The 21,756-nt window shown below is 52.2% G+C and overlaps 2 protein-coding genes across 2 annotated transcripts; both read left to right on the top strand.

Annotated features, from left to right (window-relative positions):
- Positions 1-1,025: 1,025 nt before the first annotated feature.
- Positions 1,026-5,860, top strand: EEF1A1 (eukaryotic translation elongation factor 1 alpha 1). Its single transcript, XM_064164213.1, has 8 exons — positions 1,026-1,106; positions 1,970-2,160; positions 3,331-3,510; positions 3,620-3,916; positions 4,147-4,297; positions 4,566-4,822; positions 4,905-5,139; positions 5,414-5,860. Exons 2-8 carry the CDS (start codon positions 2,017-2,019, stop codon positions 5,536-5,538), a joined length of 1,389 nt encoding a protein of 462 aa, XP_064020283.1. The 5' UTR covers positions 1,026-1,106; positions 1,970-2,016; the 3' UTR covers positions 5,539-5,860.
- Positions 5,861-10,280: 4,420 nt separating this feature from the next.
- LOC135186402 (cyclic GMP-AMP synthase-like) lies at positions 10,281-17,888 on the top strand. The gene is made up of 7 exons (XM_064164047.1): positions 10,281-10,298; positions 11,221-11,270; positions 11,376-12,201; positions 13,765-13,996; positions 14,764-14,979; positions 15,838-15,940; positions 17,125-17,888. The coding sequence occupies exons 1-7, from the start codon at positions 10,281-10,283 to the stop codon at positions 17,459-17,461; spliced, it is 1,782 nt and encodes a 593-aa protein (XP_064020117.1). The 3' UTR covers positions 17,462-17,888.
- Positions 17,889-21,756: the final 3,868 nt, after the last annotated feature.

The raw sequence follows: 21,756 nt of genomic DNA, 5'->3' as shown, positions 1-21,756 counted from the left end.
AATCTTCCCGCCACTACTGCTTTCTTCTCCACCTTTGGGAGACTTGCAATCTGCATTCTGTTATCTTAAGCAAGTCGCAAATCCAGGCTAACCGAACATTTCTAATCTCACCGATTGAGTTCTTTTGTGTCCCTAATCAGAAACGGTAATTAACTTGCCCGGGCCGTTCCCCAAGGACTTTCGCTGGCTGCTGCGTCCTCTGGCCCCGGTGTGCCGCTGCCTGGTCGCACCGGGAGGGGTCGGGGCAGCCGCTGGCTTGGGGCTGACGCCAAGACCTCACTGTTATCCACAACTACCTGTGGAGATCACACAGGATGTTAGGGGCTGGAAGGAACCCAAGGACATCATCGAGTCCAACCCCCCTGCCAGGGCAGGACCAGAGTCTAGCACAGATCAGAGGAACGCATCCAGACAGGCCTTCTAGGCCCGCGGCGTCGCCCTCTTCTCCATAGGAGCAGGGGATGGAGCCAAAGTTTCCCCGAAGCTGTGCCAGGGGACGTTTAGGTTGGACATGGGGAAACATCTCCTTCCTGCCGGAGCGGTCAGGCACTGGGAAGAGCTGCCCGGGGAGGTGGCGGAGCACCGTCCCCGGAGGCGCCCAACAGACGTGTGGACGCGGTTACTCGGGATGTGGTTTAGCAGCTGCAGTGGTGCCAGGTCGAGGGCTGGACTCGGTGACCTTAAGAGGTCTTTTCTAACCGAAGCAATCCTGCAACATTCCAGCCGCATCGCCTCGGAGAAAGGCCCCTACTCCCGCCGCTTCCCCTGGGCCGCTGCCTGCGCTGGAAGCGCTCGTTTTTCCCACTGCCCCTCTCCCCAGCACCGGCGTTGCCAGCCACAAAACACAGCGGGCCAGAGAGAACGGCCGGGACAGCCAGGAGCGGGACTGGCCCCGCGGAGCCGGCCCGGGCCCGGCACCGAGCGCACAGCAGGAGCAGGCCCGGGGTGAGGGGCGCCCTTTGACCGCGCGGGCGGGGCGCGAGGGCGGCGCCGCGGGGGCCGCCGGGAGCAGTGACGTGCCGGCCGGCCCCGCCCGCGCAGGGTATATAAGGGGCGGCGCTCACGCTGTCGGTCTTTTTCGCTCCGGGTTTGCCGCCGCCGAGCAGGTGAGGCGCCGCCGGCGCGGCTCAGGCCGCGGTCCGGGGAGGGAGGGAGGGGCTGAGTGAGGGGTCGTGTGCCCTGGGGGCTGGCCGTCACCGCGGAGCGGCTGTACTGTGAAACGGGGGGGCTTTGGGAAAGCGCATACGGGGCGGATGCTGGGGAAGTGGGGCGAGCGGGAGAGCGCACGTCGGGCCAGTGGCGGTGCGTCGCGCTCCTTGAGTTGCGTGCCTGGGGAAGTGGCGTGGCTGTGTCGGCATGGGACTGGAGGCGTCCGATAGCCGCCTTCGCCCCCTGCAGCGCGGCAGTGGCGGAGCGGGAATGCGCGGTGCGTGGCGGGCGGGCGGGAGGCCGTGAGGCTCGACGGAGCCCGTCGGCTGCTGCTCGGGCCTGGGTGGGGGCAGGGCAGAGATGGGGCACGAGTGAAAAAATGGCCGCTTGCCTTCCTGTCTGCTGCCAACTCCACAAAATGGAGGACGCGGCGGCCCGGGCGGGGTGAGTCACACAAAGGAGCGGGCCGGCCCCGCCCTCCGCGCCGCCCGGCGGCCCCGCTGCTGCCCGACCGCCGCCCCGCCGCTGCCCGGCCGCCGGGGGGTAACTCGAGCCCGGTGGTAGGGCCGGGAGGGGGCGACCCGAGGGGCGCTCTGCGGGGGCCCCAGGCCGGGGCCTAGGTTGCCCCGCCCTCCTCCGGCGGGGCGGGGCGGGGCCGGGGCCTCCATCCCGGCGGGGCCTGCCCGGGCCGCCCTGCACGCCGGGCCGCCATCGCCGCACGCGGCCCTCAGCTGCCCGCGGCCGCAGCCCCTCCGGCGCCGCTTGGCGGGACATGTGCGGCGGAGGCGGTAACTGGCCTTCTTCTGGGGGAACTTCGCAGGTGTCGATTCTCTTTTGCCGGAAGGAAGAACTCAACCGACATCCAAGATGGGAAAGGAGAAGACCCACATCAACATCGTCGTCATCGGCCACGTCGATTCTGGCAAATCCACCACCACCGGCCATCTCATCTACAAATGCGGTGGTATCGACAAGAGGACCATCGAGAAGTTCGAGAAGGAAGCTGCTGAGGTGTGTGTGGGCCGGTGAGACCCGCAAAATTTTCGGGTTTCGGCAATGAATAGGGGAGAGAGAGAGAGAGAGAGGTTTAATCGCAAAGGGAAGTTGCAAACTGTTCTGTGGCCGCTGGGAGGCGGTTTGGCTGCGACTGTCCGGGAGCTGAACAAGTGCATGAGTGTTCCGCGGCCACGGGGCGGCAGCTCGGCTGCAGTCGTCCCCATGCTTAAACAAATGCCAAAGTGTTGCAGCCGCCATTATGCAGTTGCTAAAGCTCCAACTATCAAGAGCAGAAGGAGGGGGAAATAAGGCTGCTTTTGTCTGAACCTGCGTCTGTCTGGAATAGTAATTTTAAGTAGAATTTTCAGGTTGTGTCCTTACAGGAAGCAGAGTATAAAATTAACCAAGTTGCTTTGATAAGGTATACTGGAATCATCATTTAAATGGAGTTTCCAGGTTCCAGTCTTTGCATACATGAGGCTGAGGATAAAATTGAACAAGTTGTTTTAGTAAGGTTTATTGGAATCATTTAAATGGAGTTTCCAAGTTTGGTTTTCACATACATGAAGGTGAGGACAAAATTAAACAAGTTGTTTTGTGAAGGTTTACTGGAATCACCATTTAAATGGAGTTTCCAGGTTTGGCCTTCACATACATCAAGCTGAGGATAAAATTAAATGAGTTGCTATGATAAAGCTTTGTTGCAAAAATGGGGGAAATGAGGATTTTGGTATTTGAACCTGTAAAAAGTCTCTCTGATACCTTTTTTCCCTGAAATTTAGGTTTTACTAAGCATATCACATAATGTAGCAGATGTTAGGCTGAATGGCAGTTTTAAGTGGTGATTATCACTGGGATTGCATGAGCAAGAAATTTGTAGAGGATACTTGATAGTAGGGCTTGAGCACAAGAGGTCTGTCCTAAAGATGTGTTAGTGCAATTAACAGGTTGTCAAGAGGGCTGAACTGTCAACAGGTTAAATGACAGAAGAGTTGGCACCTCTCGCTAGCAGTGCCAAGTGTATCTTGTTGCTTGTTCTACAAGCAGCAACATTTTTCCACATTAAACCATGTGGCTATTCTTAGATTTTGCTGCTTAGCTGTGATCTTTCTGAAGTAAAAGCATATCTATGTTGTTTAAACAGTCAAAAACTAAGGGGGTTGTTAATTTTTTTTTAATCCATAGATGGGCAAAGGCTCTTTCAAGTATGCCTGGGTCTTGGACAAACTGAAAGCTGAGCGTGAGCGTGGTATTACCATTGATATTTCCCTGTGGAAATTCGAAACAAGCAAATACTACGTCACCATCATTGATGCTCCTGGACACAGAGACTTCATCAAGAACATGATTACTGGAACTTCTCAGGTATGGGAATAGAAGTAAGGATTTCCTTGGGTTCTTTGAGTTGGGAGGGTTCCCCATATCCCTTCAAAGTTTATAATGAGTGGTTTGGGTCTTTTTTTCCTTCCCTAAGGCTGATTGCGCTGTCCTGATTGTTGCTGCTGGTGTTGGTGAGTTTGAGGCTGGTATTTCCAAGAATGGGCAGACCCGTGAGCATGCCCTTCTGGCCTACACCCTGGGTGTGAAACAGCTGATTGTTGGTGTCAACAAGATGGATTCCACCGAGCCACCTTACAGCCAGAAGCGATATGAAGAGATTGTCAAAGAAGTCAGCACTTACATCAAGAAAATTGGCTACAACCCAGACACTGTAGCTTTCGTGCCAATTTCTGGTTGGAACGGAGACAACATGTTGGAGCCCAGCTCTAACGTAAGTTGGATGTTTGCTTGTATTAAGAAATGAAACCGGGAGGACTACTGGGCTAAATGATGCAGTACTAAAGTGCAGATAGTTTGTAATAGTTAACATTTGAGAGTGATGGTCAAGAAGCAAATCCTACCACTTCACAAACTCTGTGGTAGTGTTGCCAAGATAAAGCTAAGGTATTTTCTAGCCTTGTGCAGACAGACGGTTCATGCCTGGGCTTGCTTTTGTTACAGATGCCCTGGTTCAAGGGATGGAAGGTTACCCGGAAAGATGGCAGTGCCAGTGGAACCACCCTCCTTGAAGCTTTGGACTGCATCCTGCCACCAACACGCCCAACTGACAAACCTCTGCGTCTGCCTCTCCAGGATGTCTACAAAATTGGCGGTGCGTATTCTCCATAGCCTCACTTGGCAGCAACAGCTAATGTGGGACTCAGCTGTGCAACACCCTAAGACACAAAAAACTTTCAGGAGCTTAACAGGACCTTGAGCAAAACTGTGAATAACCTATAAAAACATGAGGAGCTAGAAGGACAGGCCTGAGAATTGTGCTTGAGCTTTCAAGTGGTAAAGTTTAGCATGGGTCAGCCTGTAGGGATTTTTCCCTTCCAAGGGCATATGTTCACAGAGCCGATGTTGCTTCTCCTTTGCAGGCATTGGTACTGTGCCAGTCGGCCGTGTGGAGACTGGTGTCCTGAAGCCAGGTATGGTGGTTACCTTTGCCCCTGTCAACGTTACAACTGAAGTAAAATCTGTGGAGATGCACCACGAAGCCCTGGCTGAAGCTCTGCCTGGTGATAACGTTGGCTTCAATGTTAAGAATGTGTCTGTGAAAGACGTTCGCCGTGGCAACGTTGCTGGTGACAGCAAGAACGATCCTCCGATGGAGGCTGCTGGCTTCACCGCACAGGTCTGTGTGGCTGTCTGAAGAGGTTGTAAGACCTGCTGGTTTTGAGCATTTTCTGGTTCTAACTTAGCTCTTGCTCTTCTAGGTTATCATCCTTAACCACCCTGGCCAGATCAGCGCTGGGTATGCCCCTGTGCTGGATTGCCACACTGCTCACATTGCTTGCAAGTTTGCTGAGCTTAAAGAGAAGATCGATCGTCGTTCTGGCAAGAAGCTGGAGGATGGGCCCAAATTCCTGAAATCTGGAGATGCTGCCATTGTTGATATGATCCCTGGCAAGCCCATGTGTGTTGAGAGCTTCTCCGATTATCCTCCTCTTGGTAAGATACCTCCTAAAATGTGTCAGTATTGGTCTCTGGAAAAGATACTCCTTGATGTCTGATGTGTTCTGTAAAACACTGCTAGAAGCTGTAAGCTTTGGAGTGGAACCTAAACTTGAGTGGTGGAGGGGAGGGTACTCTGGATAACTGTCCCAGTCTCAGGCAGTTTTCCTGTTCCAGGGTGGTTATTTGCCTACTTGTTTCCCTCTACAGCAGATAAGGCTGTGGGTAGGCCGCCCTGGACACGAGTCATGAAGCATCTTTCTGTTTTCAGGTCGTTTTGCTGTGCGTGACATGAGGCAGACGGTTGCTGTTGGTGTCATCAAGGCAGTTGACAAGAAGGCCGGTGGAGCTGGCAAGGTCACAAAGTCTGCCCAGAAGGCCCAGAAGGCTAAATGAAACTTCTGTCCATCAGCTGCCACCTCAGTCTTAATCAGTGGTGGAAGAACGGTCTCAGAACTGGTTGTCTCAATTGGCCATTTAAGTTTAATAGTAAAAGACTGGTTAATGATTACAATGCATCGTAAAAGCTTCAGAAGGAAAGGAATGTTTGTGGACCATTTGTTTCGTGGCAGTTTAAGTTATTAGTCTTTGCAAAAAAAAAAATTGATAATTTTTTTAAAATGGAAACTTGACCAAAAAAAAAAAGCAAACCACAAAACAAAAACACAACAAAATCTGTCACAGAATTTGAGACCATTAAAGCAAAAGTTCAATGCTACGTCTCTGTGTTCTTTGGGTTAACGTTGATAGCAAAATCATACATCCTGGTGGAATCAGAAAGGAGGAGGAGGATGCTGCTTCAGAATGTTCAGAAGTTGCAAAGCAAATACTCAAGTTTGTTTCTGAAGAGCAAAATTCAGCTGCAGGTTTAGTTAAAACTTACCTAAGCCTTAAAAACCACAATGGTGCTTTCTCTTTGAAAGATGGTTTCTAGATTAGGTAGCACAGGTGCCAGGTAACAGCTGTGCTATTCTGGTGCATTCTGAAATGCATTTGAGTAAACTTAGGAAAGTTCTGGGAGGAGAAATGGTGTGAATGAGATCACATTTAACCTTCCCATCTAAGAATCAAGTCTTTAGTTTCCCATAAGCCTTGCACACAGAAATTTTTGGTCTAATTGCCAGTACAAACAGATGATTCTTTCTCCTGGGAAACTCATGTTAATATCTTATCAAGATTTAACAATATCTAAATTTCTCTGTAGCAAACCATTCAGTAGCTGAATTGGAAACCTAAATTTTGTTCTAGAAGAATGCTTTGCTACCTTGTCAGGGAATGACCCACCCACCCTTTGTGCAAAGCTTGAAGAGAAACTAGCAGGCATTTCCACTGAAGTCCATCAGGATGCTGTTCAGGACTGTTCTGCTCAATGGTTCCGAGCTTTTGCATTTTGGGTCCAGGATGGTGTTTGGGATGCCTGCTTGGAGAAGGTGCTGATGCATTTTCCAGAGGCCTGTGGCAAATGCACATTGCTGTATCTGCCTCAGATGGTGTGAGACTGGATACCTGCTGTCTTGTTGGAAGATTTGAGGTCAATCAATAGAGAAATTGATTAACTGGTCAAAAAAAAATGACTTGCTAGATAAATAATCCAAGTGAAATGTTTTGGGCTGCAAGAAATGCCAGCTGTAACAAACAGCCTGAGGAAGTGGCATTGAGTTGGTAAACGGAGAGGAGCAGTTAATGGATAATCAGACCCAGCTTGCACAAGGGCACAGCTGTTCTACTAACCTTTAACACTATTTCCCCACAGCATCTCCACCTTTGTTCAGAGAGCATCCAGCATCTTGGAAGGGTTCCATGACACCAGTTCTATCTTTAACAGCTCTATTCTCTTGTTCTCCTTTCCTCCTTCAGCTCTGCTTGTGTTGCAGGACTCTTATCTGTACTGCTTGGATATGCTTGATTAGTCCTGAGCTGCTTTCACTTACTGTCATGCTCTTTGTTTTGTTTGGTTGGATCTTCTCTCCTTTTATGCTCACCTTCATTGTTTTACCAGCAGTAAAATCTGGGAGCATGATAGCACCACAGTCAGACGTACAGAGTACAGCAAGAGCAAGGGCTAGAGCACATTGGTCCCTGTAGAAGACTGGAATTAAGCAAAGGATTCTTTCTATTAAATCCTACTGCTGAAGGTTTGTTACTGTCCCCAAGGCACCAGGAAATGCCTAACTCCAAACTAGAGGCAGCTGTACCATTGCCATAAAGCTCACACGTGGTGCCAAATCTTTGTGTGCTTGCCAGTTAAACCACAGACACTTTTCCAGGAGACTTTGGTCAGACTGGTTCAGCAGAGCACAAAGTTCCAGGTCTGCCTTTGCTTTTTTTCTTGTCACCCAACAACCGTGCTGGCACAAAGTGCCTCTGCAGGTGCAGCTCTGTATCGCGTTTCTTACACCTTTGTAGGTGCAGGAGCTTTGCTTTGGCTGGCCACAGTAGCGCAGCCTGCTTGCAGTACCTCTGGGCTCTAGGCAGAGTTTTGCCTTCCTCTGGTACAGTTTGGCAGTTAACCTGTAATAAACTGATGCAAGCTGAAGCCTCCTTAATGCAAAGTAAGGCTTAAAATACCCTTGGGTGTTGGAAGTGTTTCTGATGAGAGCTGCAGCTGAAAGCAGGCAGTGGAGCTCTTTCAGAGGCCATTTTCTTCTGACCATCTGTGTGTGGCTCATGAAAATAGCCAAGTGTGGCTGCCAAGAGGATGTTCTATACTGGTCCAGGACGATCAGGCACAATTGGCTTCATAGTTTGGGGCAGAAAGGGGGTGGTTTGCCCTGGCAGCATGGGAGCTAGCAAACTCAGACTGCAGGCAGTAACAAAAGGGAGGCCTGTGAACTCTAGCACCTGCTTTCCAGCACTGAAAACCTCCATTTTACACCATTCTGGGTTGGTGTTTTTTCTTTCCTTTGGGTTTTGGTTTTTAACTTTCACTATGGTAGAGCAGTTTTGCTTTCTATGCACTAATGCAATGCCATCTTGGTTCTGTCACTAACCTTTGACTACCTGGGGAAATTGTTAGACTTTTTGTAAACAAAGCTTAAGGAATAAAAGTACTTTGGTCAAACTTTTAATAAATGTTAATTAGCTGAGACCTCTTTGTCTTCTGGCTGCTTATTTCTTGTAGCTGTCCTTAACTCTTTCCCTACTGTCCTGCAGTGCTGTTGATTGCAGACTGCTCAGCACAGACCTCTATGACCAAATCATATCCTGGGCTGCATCAGAAAGATGTATGGGCAGCAGATCCAGAGAGGTGATTCTGCCACTTTGCTCTGGTGAAACTTTACCTAGAGTACTGCATCCAGCTCTGGAAGTCTCAATATAGAAGGGATGAGGATCTGATGGAGTGGGTCCAGAGGAGGGCCATGAAGATGATCAGGGGCTTGGAGCTCTGCTGCTAGGAGGGAGCAGGGGTTGTTCAGCCTAGAGAACGCTCTGAGAGGCCTGATAGCAGCCTGCCACTACCTAAAGGGAGGCTACAAGAAGGATTGAGAGACTTTGCAAAGGCCTGTGGTGATAAGATGAGAGGCAATGGCTGCAAACCAGCACAGATTTAGCTGGGATATTAGGAACAAGTATTGCATTGTGAGGGTAGCGGAACACTGCAACAGGTTAACCAGGGAGGCGGTTGAGGCCCTATCCCTGGAAATACTCAGGGTGAGCCCCAACAGGGCTCTGGGCAACCTGATCTAGTTGAGGATGTCCCTGCTGACTGCAGAGGGGGCTGGACTGGATAACTTTTGGAGGTCCCTTCCAGTCCAGACCGTTCTCTGACCACTAGACCATGTCCCAGAGTGCCACAGCTACTTGGTTTTTGGAACACCTCTAGGGCTGGTGTCTCCAGCGCTTCCTGGGCAGCCTATTGCAATGCCTCGCTGTTCAAAGGGAGTGTGAAGCCATGGTGACATAGCCAGCAGCAAAGGCTGAAAGCTGGCTAGAACATTGCATCTGTTTTCTCTCTTCAGTTTTGCTGCTGCAGGTGGCAGTGAAGAGCTAGAAGAGAGAAACACCATTTCCTTTCAGGTTACTGTTTCATGTTTTGGGAGCCCAGAGGTCTCTCGGTACACAAATATTCCAGCAAGTGTTGTGGGAAGGCCTGCAGTGATAGGACGAGGGGCGGGGGTTTAAAATTAAGAGGAACTTGAGATTTGATTTTAGGAGCAAGTTCTGCACCACAAGGGAGGTTGAGCACTGGAACAGGTTGCCCAAAGAAGTGGTCACGGTCGCAGCTTTGGTGATGAAATTCAAGGTGAGGCTCAATGGGGCTCTGGGTGAGCTGATCTAGTTGAGGATGTCTCTGCTCATTGCAGCAGGGTTGCCAGAGCAGGTCAATGCTATTCTAACACAGATCACAGAGGAACACATCCAGACAGGCCTGGAAAGGCTCCAGAGAAGGAGACTCCACAACCTCTCTGGGCAGCCTGTGCCAGGGCTCTGGGACCCTTCCAGTCAACAAGTTCCCCCTTGTGCTGAGGTAGAGCCTCCTGTGCTGCAACTTACACCCATTGCTGCTTGTCCTATCCCAGGCAGAAAGTGAGCAGTCTGTCCCCCCTTCCTTCCTGGCCAGCCCTCAGATAGTTATAAACATTTATCAAATCCCCTCTAAGTCTTCTCTTCTCCAGACTAAAAAGTCCCAAGTCTCTCAGCCCCTCCTCATCATCTTTGTGGCTCTCTGGTGCACTCTCTCCAGCAGATCCCTGTCCCTCTTCAACTGGGGAGCCCAAAACTGAACACAGTATTCAAGATGAGGTCTCAGCAGGGCAGAGCAGAGGAGGAGGAGAACCTCCCTTGATCTGCTGCACACACTCTTCCTAATACACCACAGGATCCCATTGGCAGTTCAGAAAGGGAAGAGAGAAGAGGATCATTCTACTTCCTTAAAGCGTCCCTGGTGTTCAAACCCCCTGCCAGGAATCCCTTTCCCCCTGCCCTCTCGGGGATAGCAATTGAGGGGTGAGTCTCCCATCACCCACCCTGCACCTGCCAGCTCTGATGCAGCTTCACAGAGGGAGCTCTGCTGGGAACGCTCTGCCACCCAGGTGTCAGGGTACAAGATGTGCCCCACTCCCACACCAACGTCCCATGGGAGCAGTGGGTTCAACTATCAGAGATGCGCTGGGGGAGAGGGACTCCTTGGCTCCGTGATGGAGCTCCAAGAGAAGGTAAGCATGCTGAGGAGTGTGAGAGAGTCTTGCCGGCACACCCTGCCTCCCGTGGGAGAGTCCCGGGCCATGAGTCACACCCTGCCTCCCGTGGGAGAGCCCCGGGGCAGGCAGAGCTCACGCCGTGAGAGCTGCCTCTCTGCTCATCCCCTGCCCAGCTGCAGTGACTCAGCAGGCATTGGGCAATGGCAGCAAGTCCCTGCCTGCCACAAAGGGCACCTCACTACGGCAAACCCACCCCCACGGCACCATGGCCCTCAGCACCACAGCCAAGCGTCTGGCAAACGCCTCCATGGATGGAGAGGCCCCCACCTCTGTGTGCTTGAGCTAGACACTTGGTACAGTGTGCTAGAGAGCTCCTCCAGCTGTGCTGAGCTCCCGCAGCTTGAAAGGAGGAGGCTGGAGACAGGCAGGTGTTGGCCTCCTCTCCCTGATGACAAGTGACAGGATGAGAGGACATGGCCTCCAGTTGCACCAGAAGGCTTTAGGTTGGCTATTAGAAGAAACTTCTGGACTGAAAGGGTTCTCAAAGACTGGAAAGGGCTCCTCAGGGAGGTGGCTGAATCCCCATGCCTGAAAATGCTGTGGTCCTGAGGGGCATGGTGTAGCACCAGACTTGGTAAGTTACACATTGGTTGGATTTGATGACCTTGGAGGATTTTCCCAACCAAAACGATTCTGTGATTCTAACTTAGGCTGCACTAAAGTACCAAACAGAAAGGTACAGAAGGCTTAGATAGGAAAATAGGAACAAACCAACCCCCTCCATGCTCTGTAGTTCTTCCTAAATACATCCCATTGGATCAATTCATTCCAATGCTCCAGGCAGAGCCACACACTGAGAACTCCCTGGAAGCAAACCCGAGTTTCCAAACTCCTCACTGCTCTTGGCTTTCTCTTAACCCCTCCCTGCTGCCATTAGCTGCAGCTGCCCCTTTGCCCGGACTCTGCGTGTGGCTGTGCCTACACACGGTGAGTGCCTCCTTCGGGAGGGCAATTCCAGGGCCTCCCCCCAGCTCTTTAGCTGCCCGGCCGCAGCTGGGCTCCCACAGGCAGGTCCCGTATACCCCCGCTAAGGTCAAGCTTCACTTGTGGCTGTCCCTGCGAGAGGCAAGAGGAGGCTCAGGGGCCGCCCGCCCCCGGCCCCGCCGCATCTTCCGCTTGCGGCAGCATCTTGCCGTTGCAGTCAGAGGCACACCCTAGACACGGGGCACGCCTTGCTGGCGTTGGCGGCTGGGACCGCCCGGTAACGGGAAAGCGCAACGAGGTGATTGGAGGGCGACGGGAGACGCGTTCTGGGATGGCCCGACCCAGCCTTCTAGAACACGGACCGTCGGGCAGAGGCGGGGCACAGAGTAGAGGAGAGCCTGGCCGTCTAGGTTCCTCGGCGGGGGTGAGCTGCGAGGAAAAGGAACTTCCTGAGCAGAGAAGTAGGAAAATGCCACCAGCGGTGCAGCATTCGTCCCTCGGCGGGATCGGAGAGGGAGCGGAAGCCATGAACGGTGCCGGCGGCAGAGGGGAGCGGGGCCGGGGCGCGTCGACAGCCGTAGGTGGCAATGCAGACCGAGGCAGCCCGGGCGGCGCCGCGACCCTCCAGGAGCCGCAGATGATCGGAGCCACAGCAGGGCTCGGCAGCCCGGCGCGGCCAGACTCCCCCGTCGGGGACTCGTCGTCGGGCCCGGCAGCGAGCGGGGGAGAGGCGGCGCCGGCGGCGGAGAGGGGAGCGGCGGTGCCCGAGAGGGTCCAGAGGATGCTGCAGCAAATCAAGTCGCGCCGTGAGGACTTGTCCGATAAGGCAGACCTGGTGGGTGAGATTGTCAAGACGCTGATTGAGAGCTTTCCGACCGCTAGATTCCCAGCCATCGTGATCCCGAAAGGCGGCATCCACTGCCAGCCCGTCAAGGTGGGTTGTGGGCTCGCCGAGCGGGACTGCCGCTGTCCGGGCCCCGGCAGTGCCTCCCCTGCCCCAGGCTGCGAGAGCAGGGCCGGGCTGGGCTCCAGGCTGCTGCGGTCGCGGCGGCAGGTGGAGCCCGGCAGCCCTGCCGGCTTCGCCTTCTGCTGCCCTGCGCACACCAGGTGCGAGCCGGCCCGTCCCTACGGGGAAAGTCCGGCCTCACTGCTGCGGTAATCAGCGGCAGTCCCTTAGGAAACAGCTGAGTGCCTGAAGGCTGAAGTGACGCAGGTTTAGTAAGAGCCGCTGCCTGAGCGGGACCCGCGTTAAAGCCGCAGCAAGCCCAGTGCCAGCGAAGGGGGAGCGGCCAGCTGCCCGTTCCTAGCTCCTAGGCTTCCCCAAAAGCAGGCACAGTAGCGGGACTTCAGTTTCTCTGGATGAACTCCATCTGAAAGACAGTCAAACGTGGGGGCAGTTCAGAGGAATAAAAAAAAGCCCCGGCTTCAGGCGTGATTGACTCCGGGCGGTCCTGCTCTAGCCGGGGGGTTGGAGTGGATGATCTTCAGAGCCTCCTCCCACTCTGTCGTTCCGTGATGCAGTGGTCCTTGCGCACGGCTGATTGCTGTGTGCAAAAGGATGATTTCATACCCAACTCTCTGTGACTCAGAACACAGAATGCCAGGTTGGAAGAGATTGCAGGGATCATCTTATCCGACCTTCCTAGGTGACAGCGGAGTTGAAATGAGCTGCTCCAGCACCCTGTCAAGCTGAGTCTTGAAAATGACCAACGTAGGGGAATCCACTGCAGCCCTTGGGAGATGATTCCAGTCCCTGTTTTCATTGTGAAACATTTTCTTCTGGAGTCCAATGGGAATCTCCCAAGGCAGTAACTGCTGCCAATTAACCCTGGTCTTTTCCATGGGACTCCTTGTAAAAAGGGAGTCTCCATCCTCCTGGTAGCCACTCTTTCTGAACTGGTCTGTTTTAATAAGGCCCCCATTAAACCTTCTCGTCTCAGGACTGAACCAACCCAAATTCCTCACAGCAGGGCTTTCAGAGCTCTGACCATTCTCTTGGCCCTTCTCTGGTTGCTCTGCAGCCTGTCCGCATCTCGGACCAAAACTTCAGGCAGGACTGGAGACGTGGTTTGAGAAGTGCTGGGTAGGCTGGGACAAGGCCTTCTTTATCTCTGCTGCTGCTGACCTTCTTGATGCAACCCAGCATCCTATTGGCTTTCTTTGCCCCTGCAGCACACTGTTTACTCATGCTGAGTTTGTTATCCAGCAAGACACCCCCCACTAGGTGCCTATCCACAGGGCTGCTTTCCAGACAGGTGCATGCCAGTCTGAGCTGCACTCGTGGGTTATGTATTCTGAGGTGCAAGACCCTACCCTTGTCCTGCTGAACTTGATAAAGTTCTAGCTAGCCCACTCATTCAGCCTGTCCAGGTGCTCCTGGGGGATGGCAGTTTTGGGGTGGCCAAAGCAGTTACAGATAAAACCATAATGAGCATAAAAGCCCACGGAGAATAAAACCCGAGTTGCAGGCTGACTCTTGTGTTCTTGTACTCTGCAGATGTCAGAACGAAGTAAGTTTGAGGTCCTGCTTGAGACAGCTGAAGAAAGACTCGAGCTGTGTCAAAGTGACAACTCTGGAGCCTCTTACAACCTGAGGTTCAAAGAAGAACCACGAGAAAACCCTTGGTCCAAATTTGTAGAGAATAGATACATATCAGCCTCCAAAATGCTTGCCACACTAAGAAAAATGATCAAAGAAAAAGTAGTCAGGATGAGAAGGCTCGGGTCAGGTAAGCACTGGTTGAGCAAGCTTCACCTAGTAGCACTAACTCTCCAGTTACTGCCTTGTTAATAACCTGGTTTCTCCCTCCAGTCAACTGTCTCTGTGGCAAGGTAGCTATAAGAGAAGACCCTCCAGTGCCCCTATCTCAAGTTTGCTCTTGTACTGAGAGCCACCCCAAATAGATGGAAGTTAACAATGTGATGTGATTAAGCTTTTGCTCCTCTTTCTGTATGGAAATCATGACTGTAAGGAGGTCTGGCCCACACCTGGTGCTTCATGCTCAACCTGTGTATTTGGAAGCTAGTGGCTGCATACAAAGAGCCATGTGCTGAGCTGGCAGCCAAAGAAAGAGCTTTCATTTATACCTACAGCCTTTAAAGTGAGCCAGTATTTTATGCCAGGCTATGCAGAAATCAGCTTTCAGGCTGCTCTTTCTCTCCTAAGCCTTCAGAGATGTTGTGGCCCAATCTCTTTGGTCTCCATGTCTCCAAAGAGTGAAGCAGCTGTTTGCAGAGCATCAGCCTTATTTCTGAGTCTGCAGCCACAGAACATCAAGCAAAGAGCAGTTCCAGCAGAGCTGCCTCTTCAGACAGCTTCTCAAGAGGCCTTCCTCAGGTTTTCTGTACAGCCTGCAGGTAGAGAGGCAGTGACTGAACCCAGGCATTTACTGTGACTGCTTTTAAATGCCTCTGAACTGAAAACTTTCATTCTTTTTAAACAGAGAAGTTTTAATACATAAGTACAGACCCAAATCAATTTCCTCTTTGTTACTAGCTATAACTGTGGAAAGGAAGAGGCCTGGAAACCCTGCAATAACTCTCCTGATCACAAATCCACCATCAGAAATCTCAGTGGACATCATCTTGACTGTGAGAGTTCGGCAGACTTCTTGGCCGTCCAGCACACAGGATGGCCTCAGAATTGAGAAGTGGCTGGGATTGGAAACTAGGGAAAGCTTCATGAAGAAACTACTTTATTTCATACCCAGAGGTACGTTAAATACAGGCAAGCTATGAAATATCCTCTCTACAGCTTCATCACTTGCCAGCACTATTGAGAGGGTATCCGGATTCGGGTCAGTTTTCTTTTTATATCAGCACATCCATTTGAGTAACAGCAAAGAAATTGTTGCTGCTCTACTGGGAGAGCTCCTCCTGTGGAAATTCAGTGCAAGGAGCAGCAAGCAGGCAAGGGAAACAGGCCTACAGTATGTGAAAGAGAAGTTGCTGGTGGCTTAAAGCCAGAGGCTTTGTCAGTCGTTGCTTATAGAAAGATTACCTTTAGAATAGTCACCTTACCCCAGACTGTCTTCACAAGCCCGGTACTTGGACAAATGAAATTGAATTCAAAGAGCTGCCCCCCAGGGAGGTGGCTGAATCCTCATCCCTGGAGGTGTGTCAAAGACAGAGAGATGTGGTGCTGAGGGACGTGCTTTAGCACCAGCCTTGGCAGAGTTAGAGAACAGTTGGGCTCAGCGTTCTTGAAGGCCTTGTGCAACCAAAACCACACCATGAATCTGTTCTGGTGGTTCTGCTTGTCCAAAGAAACTGAAACTGGAATTCAAGGCCAGAATGGTGAGGCAGCAAGGCTGATAAGGCAGGAGTTCCAACTGCTGTGAGCAGCTTCCTTCCCCAAATCGTGTTCAACAAATGCAGCAAAGTTCAGCCCTGAGGTTAATATTAAAGCAAATCCAATCTCTAAGACAAAGCATCCAGCACATTCACTGGGTCCTGTGTTAGTAACATTCTAGTTGCCTTGGGGTGGCAGCTGAGGCAGAACTGGACTAGGCTTTGCTTTTCTTTAGTTGCACTTAGAGCTGTGTAACAATTGAACAATCTTGTGCTCCAGAGAATTCCTGGCAGCTGTCTTTCTCCCACCTTGAGAAGCTGATGATGAACAACCACGGCAACACAAAGACCTGTTGTGAATCTAATGGAGAAAAGTGCTGCAGGTCAGTATTTCCTGTCAATGTTTGATTTGAAGCCTGGGTGAGGCAGAGCTAAGCACTGCACAGGGCTGCTCCAGGCTGACATTTCAGAATGTTAAGCAGAGAATGCTCCCTGCCAGTTTGCTGATGATCCAAAGCTGGGAAGAGTGCTGCCCTTCAGAGAGATCTGGGCAGGGGGGAACCTGATCAAATGCAACAAGGGCAAGTGTAGAGTGCTGCACCTGGGGAGGGAGAACTGTGGCCAGCAGGGCAAGGGAGGTGATTCTTCCCCTCTACTCTGCTCTGGTGAAATCCCACCTGGAGTACTGCATCCAGTTTTGGAGTCCCCCATTACAAGAAGGATGTGGAGATGCTGGAGCATGTCCAGAGAAGGGCCAGGAGGATGCTCAGAAGGCTGCAGCAGTTCCACTATGAGGACAGACTAAAAGAGTTGGGGCTGTTCAGTCTGGAGAAGAGGAGGCTCCCAGGTGACCTTCTTGTGGCCTTCCAGGATCTGAAGGGGGCTACAAAAAAGCTGGGGAGGGACTTTTCAGGATATTAGGGAGTGACAGGACTTGGGGGGGAATGGAGTGAAGCTGGAGGTGGGGAGAGTGAGGCTGGAGGTGAGGAGGAAGTTGTTGAGCATGAGAGTGGTGAGAGGCTGGAATGGGTTGCCCAGGGAGGTGGTTGAGGCCCCATGGCTGGAGGTGTTTGAGGCCAGGCTGGCTGAGGCTGTGGGCAGCCTGCTCTAGGGTAGGGTGTCCCTGCCTATGGCTGGCCTTAGGAACTGGCTGCTCCTTGTGGCCCCTTCCAGCCCTGACCTTCTATGATTCTAAATAAAGATAAGAATGGTAGAATGAGAGGAAATGGCCTCAAGCTGCATCAGGGGAGTTTTAGATTGAAGAGTAGAAGAAACATTAATGAAAGGGTTCTCAAGGACTGGATCAGGCTCCTCAAGGAGGTGGTGGAATCCCTGTCCCTGGTGGTGTTTACAGCAGGCAGAGATATGGTGCTGAGGGGTGTGATTTAGCACTAGCCTTGGTAGAAAGTGGTTGGACTTGACCACCTTGAAGGCCTTTTCCAACAAAAATGTTTCTGTGATCCTTAAGAATGTTAATTGGCATAAGAACATAGATGCTGCTGTGATAAGTAACGTGTACTTCAGTGTCTACCTAGAAGGTACCTAATAATTCTTGTTTCTTTAACAGGGAAGATTGTCTTGAGCTTATGAAGTGTCTTCTAGAGAAGCTTAAAGATAAAGAGCCAGAATGGTTGAGCATATTCTCTTGGCAACACATCAAAGCTTCTTTTTTCCACTCCTGTGTCAGTAAACCTGGTGACCAATTCTGGCATAGCAACCAGCTGGGGAATTGCTTTAAGAAGGTCCTGGAAGATTTTATGGTTTGCCTGGAAAGATCTAAGCTGCCACATTTTTTTATCCCCAGATACAACTTGCTCAGTGAAAACTACAAAGTGAGAAACCTTTTTCTTGCTATAAAAATAAAAGAGGAAATGGAGGAAGGATTTGAAATATTTGGCTGCTGATTTGCTGAGTTGCAGCTTTGGTATTGGCATTAGCTTGCCTGTTGCATTAATTTTTGTTTAATTTCAACCCATAAGTTTCCTCTTTGTGTTGATTCCCCTTTCTCAGCTGAGTGTGATTTTTGCATCCTTTGTATTGGCATTGGCATTAATTTGGCTGTTTCATCAAATTCAGTTTCATTTCAACCCACAAGTCTCCCCTTTGTGTTGATTCCCATTTCTCACCTCAGTGTGATTTTTGCATCCTTTGTATTGGCATTGGCATTAATTTGGCTGTTTCATCAAATTCAGTTTCATTTCAACCCACCAGTCTCCTCCTCTCCTTGTGTTGATTCCCATTTCTCACCTCAGTGTGATTTTTGCATCCTTTGTATTGGCATTGGCATTAATTTGGCTGTTTCATTAAATTCAATTTCATTTCAACCCACCAGTCTCCTCCTCTCCTTGTGTTGATTCCCCCTTCTCAGCTGGGGAGGGCTCTTCAGGTGACAGAGAACTGCTGGAGCTTAGCCCTGGATATGGGCTAAATGCAGAGGAACCCCTCTGAAGGAGGCAGAGTCTTGATGTGAAAGGTTTTCAAACCCAGAAGGCAGTGTGGGAAGAAGTGGCAGCCTCCAGCTTTCAGGCTGAAAGATGTGGCACTATACTGCACTTCTTGGTGCAGATATGACTCAGAGTGGTAGAGGTTGGAAGCTTCCTCTAGCAATGATGGACTCCAACCTCCCTGCCCAAGCAGAGTCACCGAGGGCAAGCCACGCATCCAGGCTGGTTTTGAAAGGGTCCACAGCAGGAAACTCCACAACACTGGGCAGCCTGCTCCAGTGCCCTGGCACCCTCACAGCAAAGAAGCTTTTCCTTCCATTTAAGTCCAACTTCTGTGTTCTAGTTTGTAGCTGCTGCCCCTTGTCCTGGTGCCACTGGGAAGAGCCCAGCCCCATCCTCATGACTTCCACCCTTTAGGTCAGCACTGATCATCGTTGAAAAGGCCCTCTCTCAGCCTTCTCCTGGCTAAAGAGCCCCAGGTCTCTCAGTCTCAAAGAGAGCTGCTCCAGCTCCCTCATCATCCTCCTGCCCTGAGGAATGGCCCTGAGCAAAGTCCAGGCACCACGTGTGGGGACTGCGGAGTCAGCCTCCGATGGGCATCCACAGCTACCTTCTCCCTCATAGCAACATAAGCAGGGTTAAGCCTACAGAGCAGTTTGGAAAGGGAGGAGAGCAAAGGCTCATTTTGTGTCTCCAAACCCCCAGAGGCAAGCAGAGCTCCTGCCAGGAGAGCTCCCTCTCCTAGCCCCTGCCTAGAAGCAGTGACTCAGCGGATATTGGGCAACGACAGCAGGCTCCTGCCTGGCACAGCAGCACCGCAGGGCTGGCCCCCACTAAGTGCCACACCTGCCCAGCTGCTCTTGCCAAAGAGCTGCACTGCTCTGCGAGGGGCAGGAGGCAATGCCAAGGGTGCAGAGTCACCCAGCTGGGAGCAGCAGTTAGTGTGGACCCCGCACCAAGACCTCTCCGGTGCAGGGTAAAAGCTGGGTCACTGCCACGGCTGATTGAGTTCTGAGGGCAGTGGCAGGCCTGGGGTGCAGGAGAAAGCTTCCTCCCCTGGCACAGCCCTCGGGCTGCTGGGATGAAGGAAGGAGCAGGAAGCAGCAGATCAGTGCCTGCCTGCAGGCCTGGTGGCACCAGCAGGACTTTAGGGTCATTCAATTGTGAGTCTCTTGCCAGCACACCAGGCCTGCTGCCACCAGTATGTGAAGGGCAATGTGCCAGAGACGTCTGTCTGTCTGCCTGCTATATCTGTGGAAGCAGGGAGGGGAGACCCTCGTTGGCAGCAAAGGCAGGAGGGTCACTGATGAATTAGCAACTTGAGGAGCACCTGAGAACAGCCAGGCAGAAAGTGGACTTCTCCCTACAAAAAAGAGTGGCAAGATCTGCAGACTGCCTCAAATGCATTTACCCTAAAGCATGCAGCATGGCAAACACAGAGGAGGAGCTGGATGCCATGGGCATCATTCTTTGTGACTCACAGGTCTCAGGGATGAACGTCAGAGGAATGTGAAAGAAAAAAGAAAGTCTCTTCCAGACTGGCCCTTTTTAAATTAACTCCTACAAACTGGAACACAGAAAGCTCCATCTCGACCTGTGGAAGAACTTCTTTACTGTGAGAGTGAGGGAGCACTGAAACAGGTTGCTCAGAGAGGTTGAGTCTCCTTCTCTGGAGTCCTTCCAGCCCTGCCTGGATGCATTCCTGTGCAACCTGTGCTAGATTCTCTGGTCCTGCCCTGACAGGGGGGGCTGGACTCGAAGATCTCCAGAGGTCCCTTCCAACCCCTAACATCCTGTGGTGCTGTTGAGCAGTGAGAGTGCTTGCAGGAGCTCTAGACACCACCTCTGTCTTGGTTAGAGAGCCTCAGGAGATGCCAGCATAGCCCCTTTCACCCTCAGCATGTGAGGAGGAGGAGGAGGAGGAGGAAAATTTGGCTTCTTCCATGTCTGGAGACCACTGAAGGGGGCCAGCACAGCCACTGTTTGCCCAGCATCATAAGAGGACAAAGTGGCTTCTTCACTGCCTCAAAACCCTCCAGCAGACACTGGCACATCCCTCCTTGTCCCACGGACATAATCAGGGGGAAAGAGGTGCTGCGAGGACTGGAGCATCTCTCTGATGAGGAGAAGCTGAGGCACCTGGGGCTCTTTAGCCTAGAGAGGACAGAGAGGGCATCTGACCAGTATCTGAAGGGCAAGTGTCAAGAGGATGGGGCCAGGCTCTTTTCAGCGGTGCTCAGGGAGAGGACAAAGGGCAGCAGGCACAAACTAGGACACGGGAAGTGCCCTCTAAATGCGAGGACAAACTTCTTTGCTGTCAGGATGCTGGGGCACTGCAGCAGGCTGCCGAGAGAGGCTGCAGAGTCTCCTTCTCTGGCTGCTTTCAGAACATGCCTGGACATGTTCCTGTGTTACCTCCAGTGGGAGATGCTGCTTTAGCAGGGGTTTGGACCGGATGACTTCCAGAGGCGACTTCCAGCCCCTACCATTCTGTGATCCTCTCCCTCCGCTGCCTGCGCTCTCATTCCCTCTAAGCAGAGAGGAGGGGCAGAGTGCTCCTGCTCCACAGGTTTTCCTGCCCCCAGTCCCTGCCAGACGCAGAAAGCTTCCTTCTGCCGAGAGCCACCTCCTGGTCAGAGACCTGCGCGGCGCCCTCAGGAACAGCCTGGGCACGGGGGGCACCCTGTGGCAGCTCTCCAAGCTGCTCTTCCATTTGAGCGAACTAGCTGTGCCCTGGTAAGTCTGGCAAGGATCAGCCCACCCCAAGGCCACAGCCCTCAAAGTGGCACCTTGGCTTCCAGCTGCCCCTGGAGGACAGAGTCCTGCCTGGAGAGAGCCCCCAGCAGCAAGCACTCCTGCCTGCTGCTGCGGCAAGCTTGGCTTCTGCACAGCCAGCTGTGCCCTCCCAGCCACCTGGAAGCCCTCTTCTGCCTCAGAAGTAGTGCCAGGGGAGGCTGCAGCCGCTCTGTCTGTCTCAGTGCCTCTGGCAAGGGCCTTGGGCATGGAGACACCACGGACCAGAAACCGTGCCCTGTGTTCTGTGCCTGCAGATTGAGGAGGGTCTCATCTTGTTGCTGGAGGTGCTGCAGAACCCATTTCTGCACAGTGATGGAAGCCTGCTACCTGCTGTGAGCCCATGCCCTCCAGCTGGTGGCCACCTACCTGAGACTCCCTCCTGCCCACCTCTCGCTGGAGCTCTGGCAGATCTTTGTGCAAGGTGAGTTCCTGAGGGCTGTTTAAACCCCTCCCAGTGAGCATCAGGCTGTTTCAACCCCTCCCAGTGAGCATCAGGCTGTTTCACCTCGGGTTTTCTCCAAACCAGTCCATATGGGGCCAGGAGAGGCAATCTGGGCAAGTCACTGCGTCCTAGTGTTAGGGAGGGACTTGGTTGGTGTCAATACCCATGACCAGCCTTGCACAGAGGCCCAAGACTGCTCTTACTCTAGCCCAACTTTCTTGCAGCATCATCCTCCTGCTGATGTGCAGTGATGACCTACAGGCCACACATCTAAAGCTGTTCCGTGTAAGCCAACAGCTAGTGACAAGACATCCTCGGGCAGGCAGATGTGCCTCAAACAACTGCAAGCTCTGCCCTTTCTCCTGAGTCAGAGACATGGGTAGGACAGAGTCACTGTTAACAAAAGGAAATTTGCTCTGACTCCCTTCTCTGGACAGGAAAGGACCTACTCACTCAGAGCCAACATGAGAGAGGTCCAGGATCAGGATTCCAAAATGACAGCCATCTATGCTGTGGG

Source organism: Pogoniulus pusillus, chromosome 25, assembly GCF_015220805.1.
Source record: "Pogoniulus pusillus isolate bPogPus1 chromosome 25, bPogPus1.pri, whole genome shotgun sequence".
NCBI classification, from domain to species: domain Eukaryota; kingdom Metazoa; phylum Chordata; class Aves; order Piciformes; family Lybiidae; genus Pogoniulus; species Pogoniulus pusillus.
Note: the sequence above shows the minus strand (reverse complement) of the source record. Positions and strands in the feature narration are given on the sequence as shown.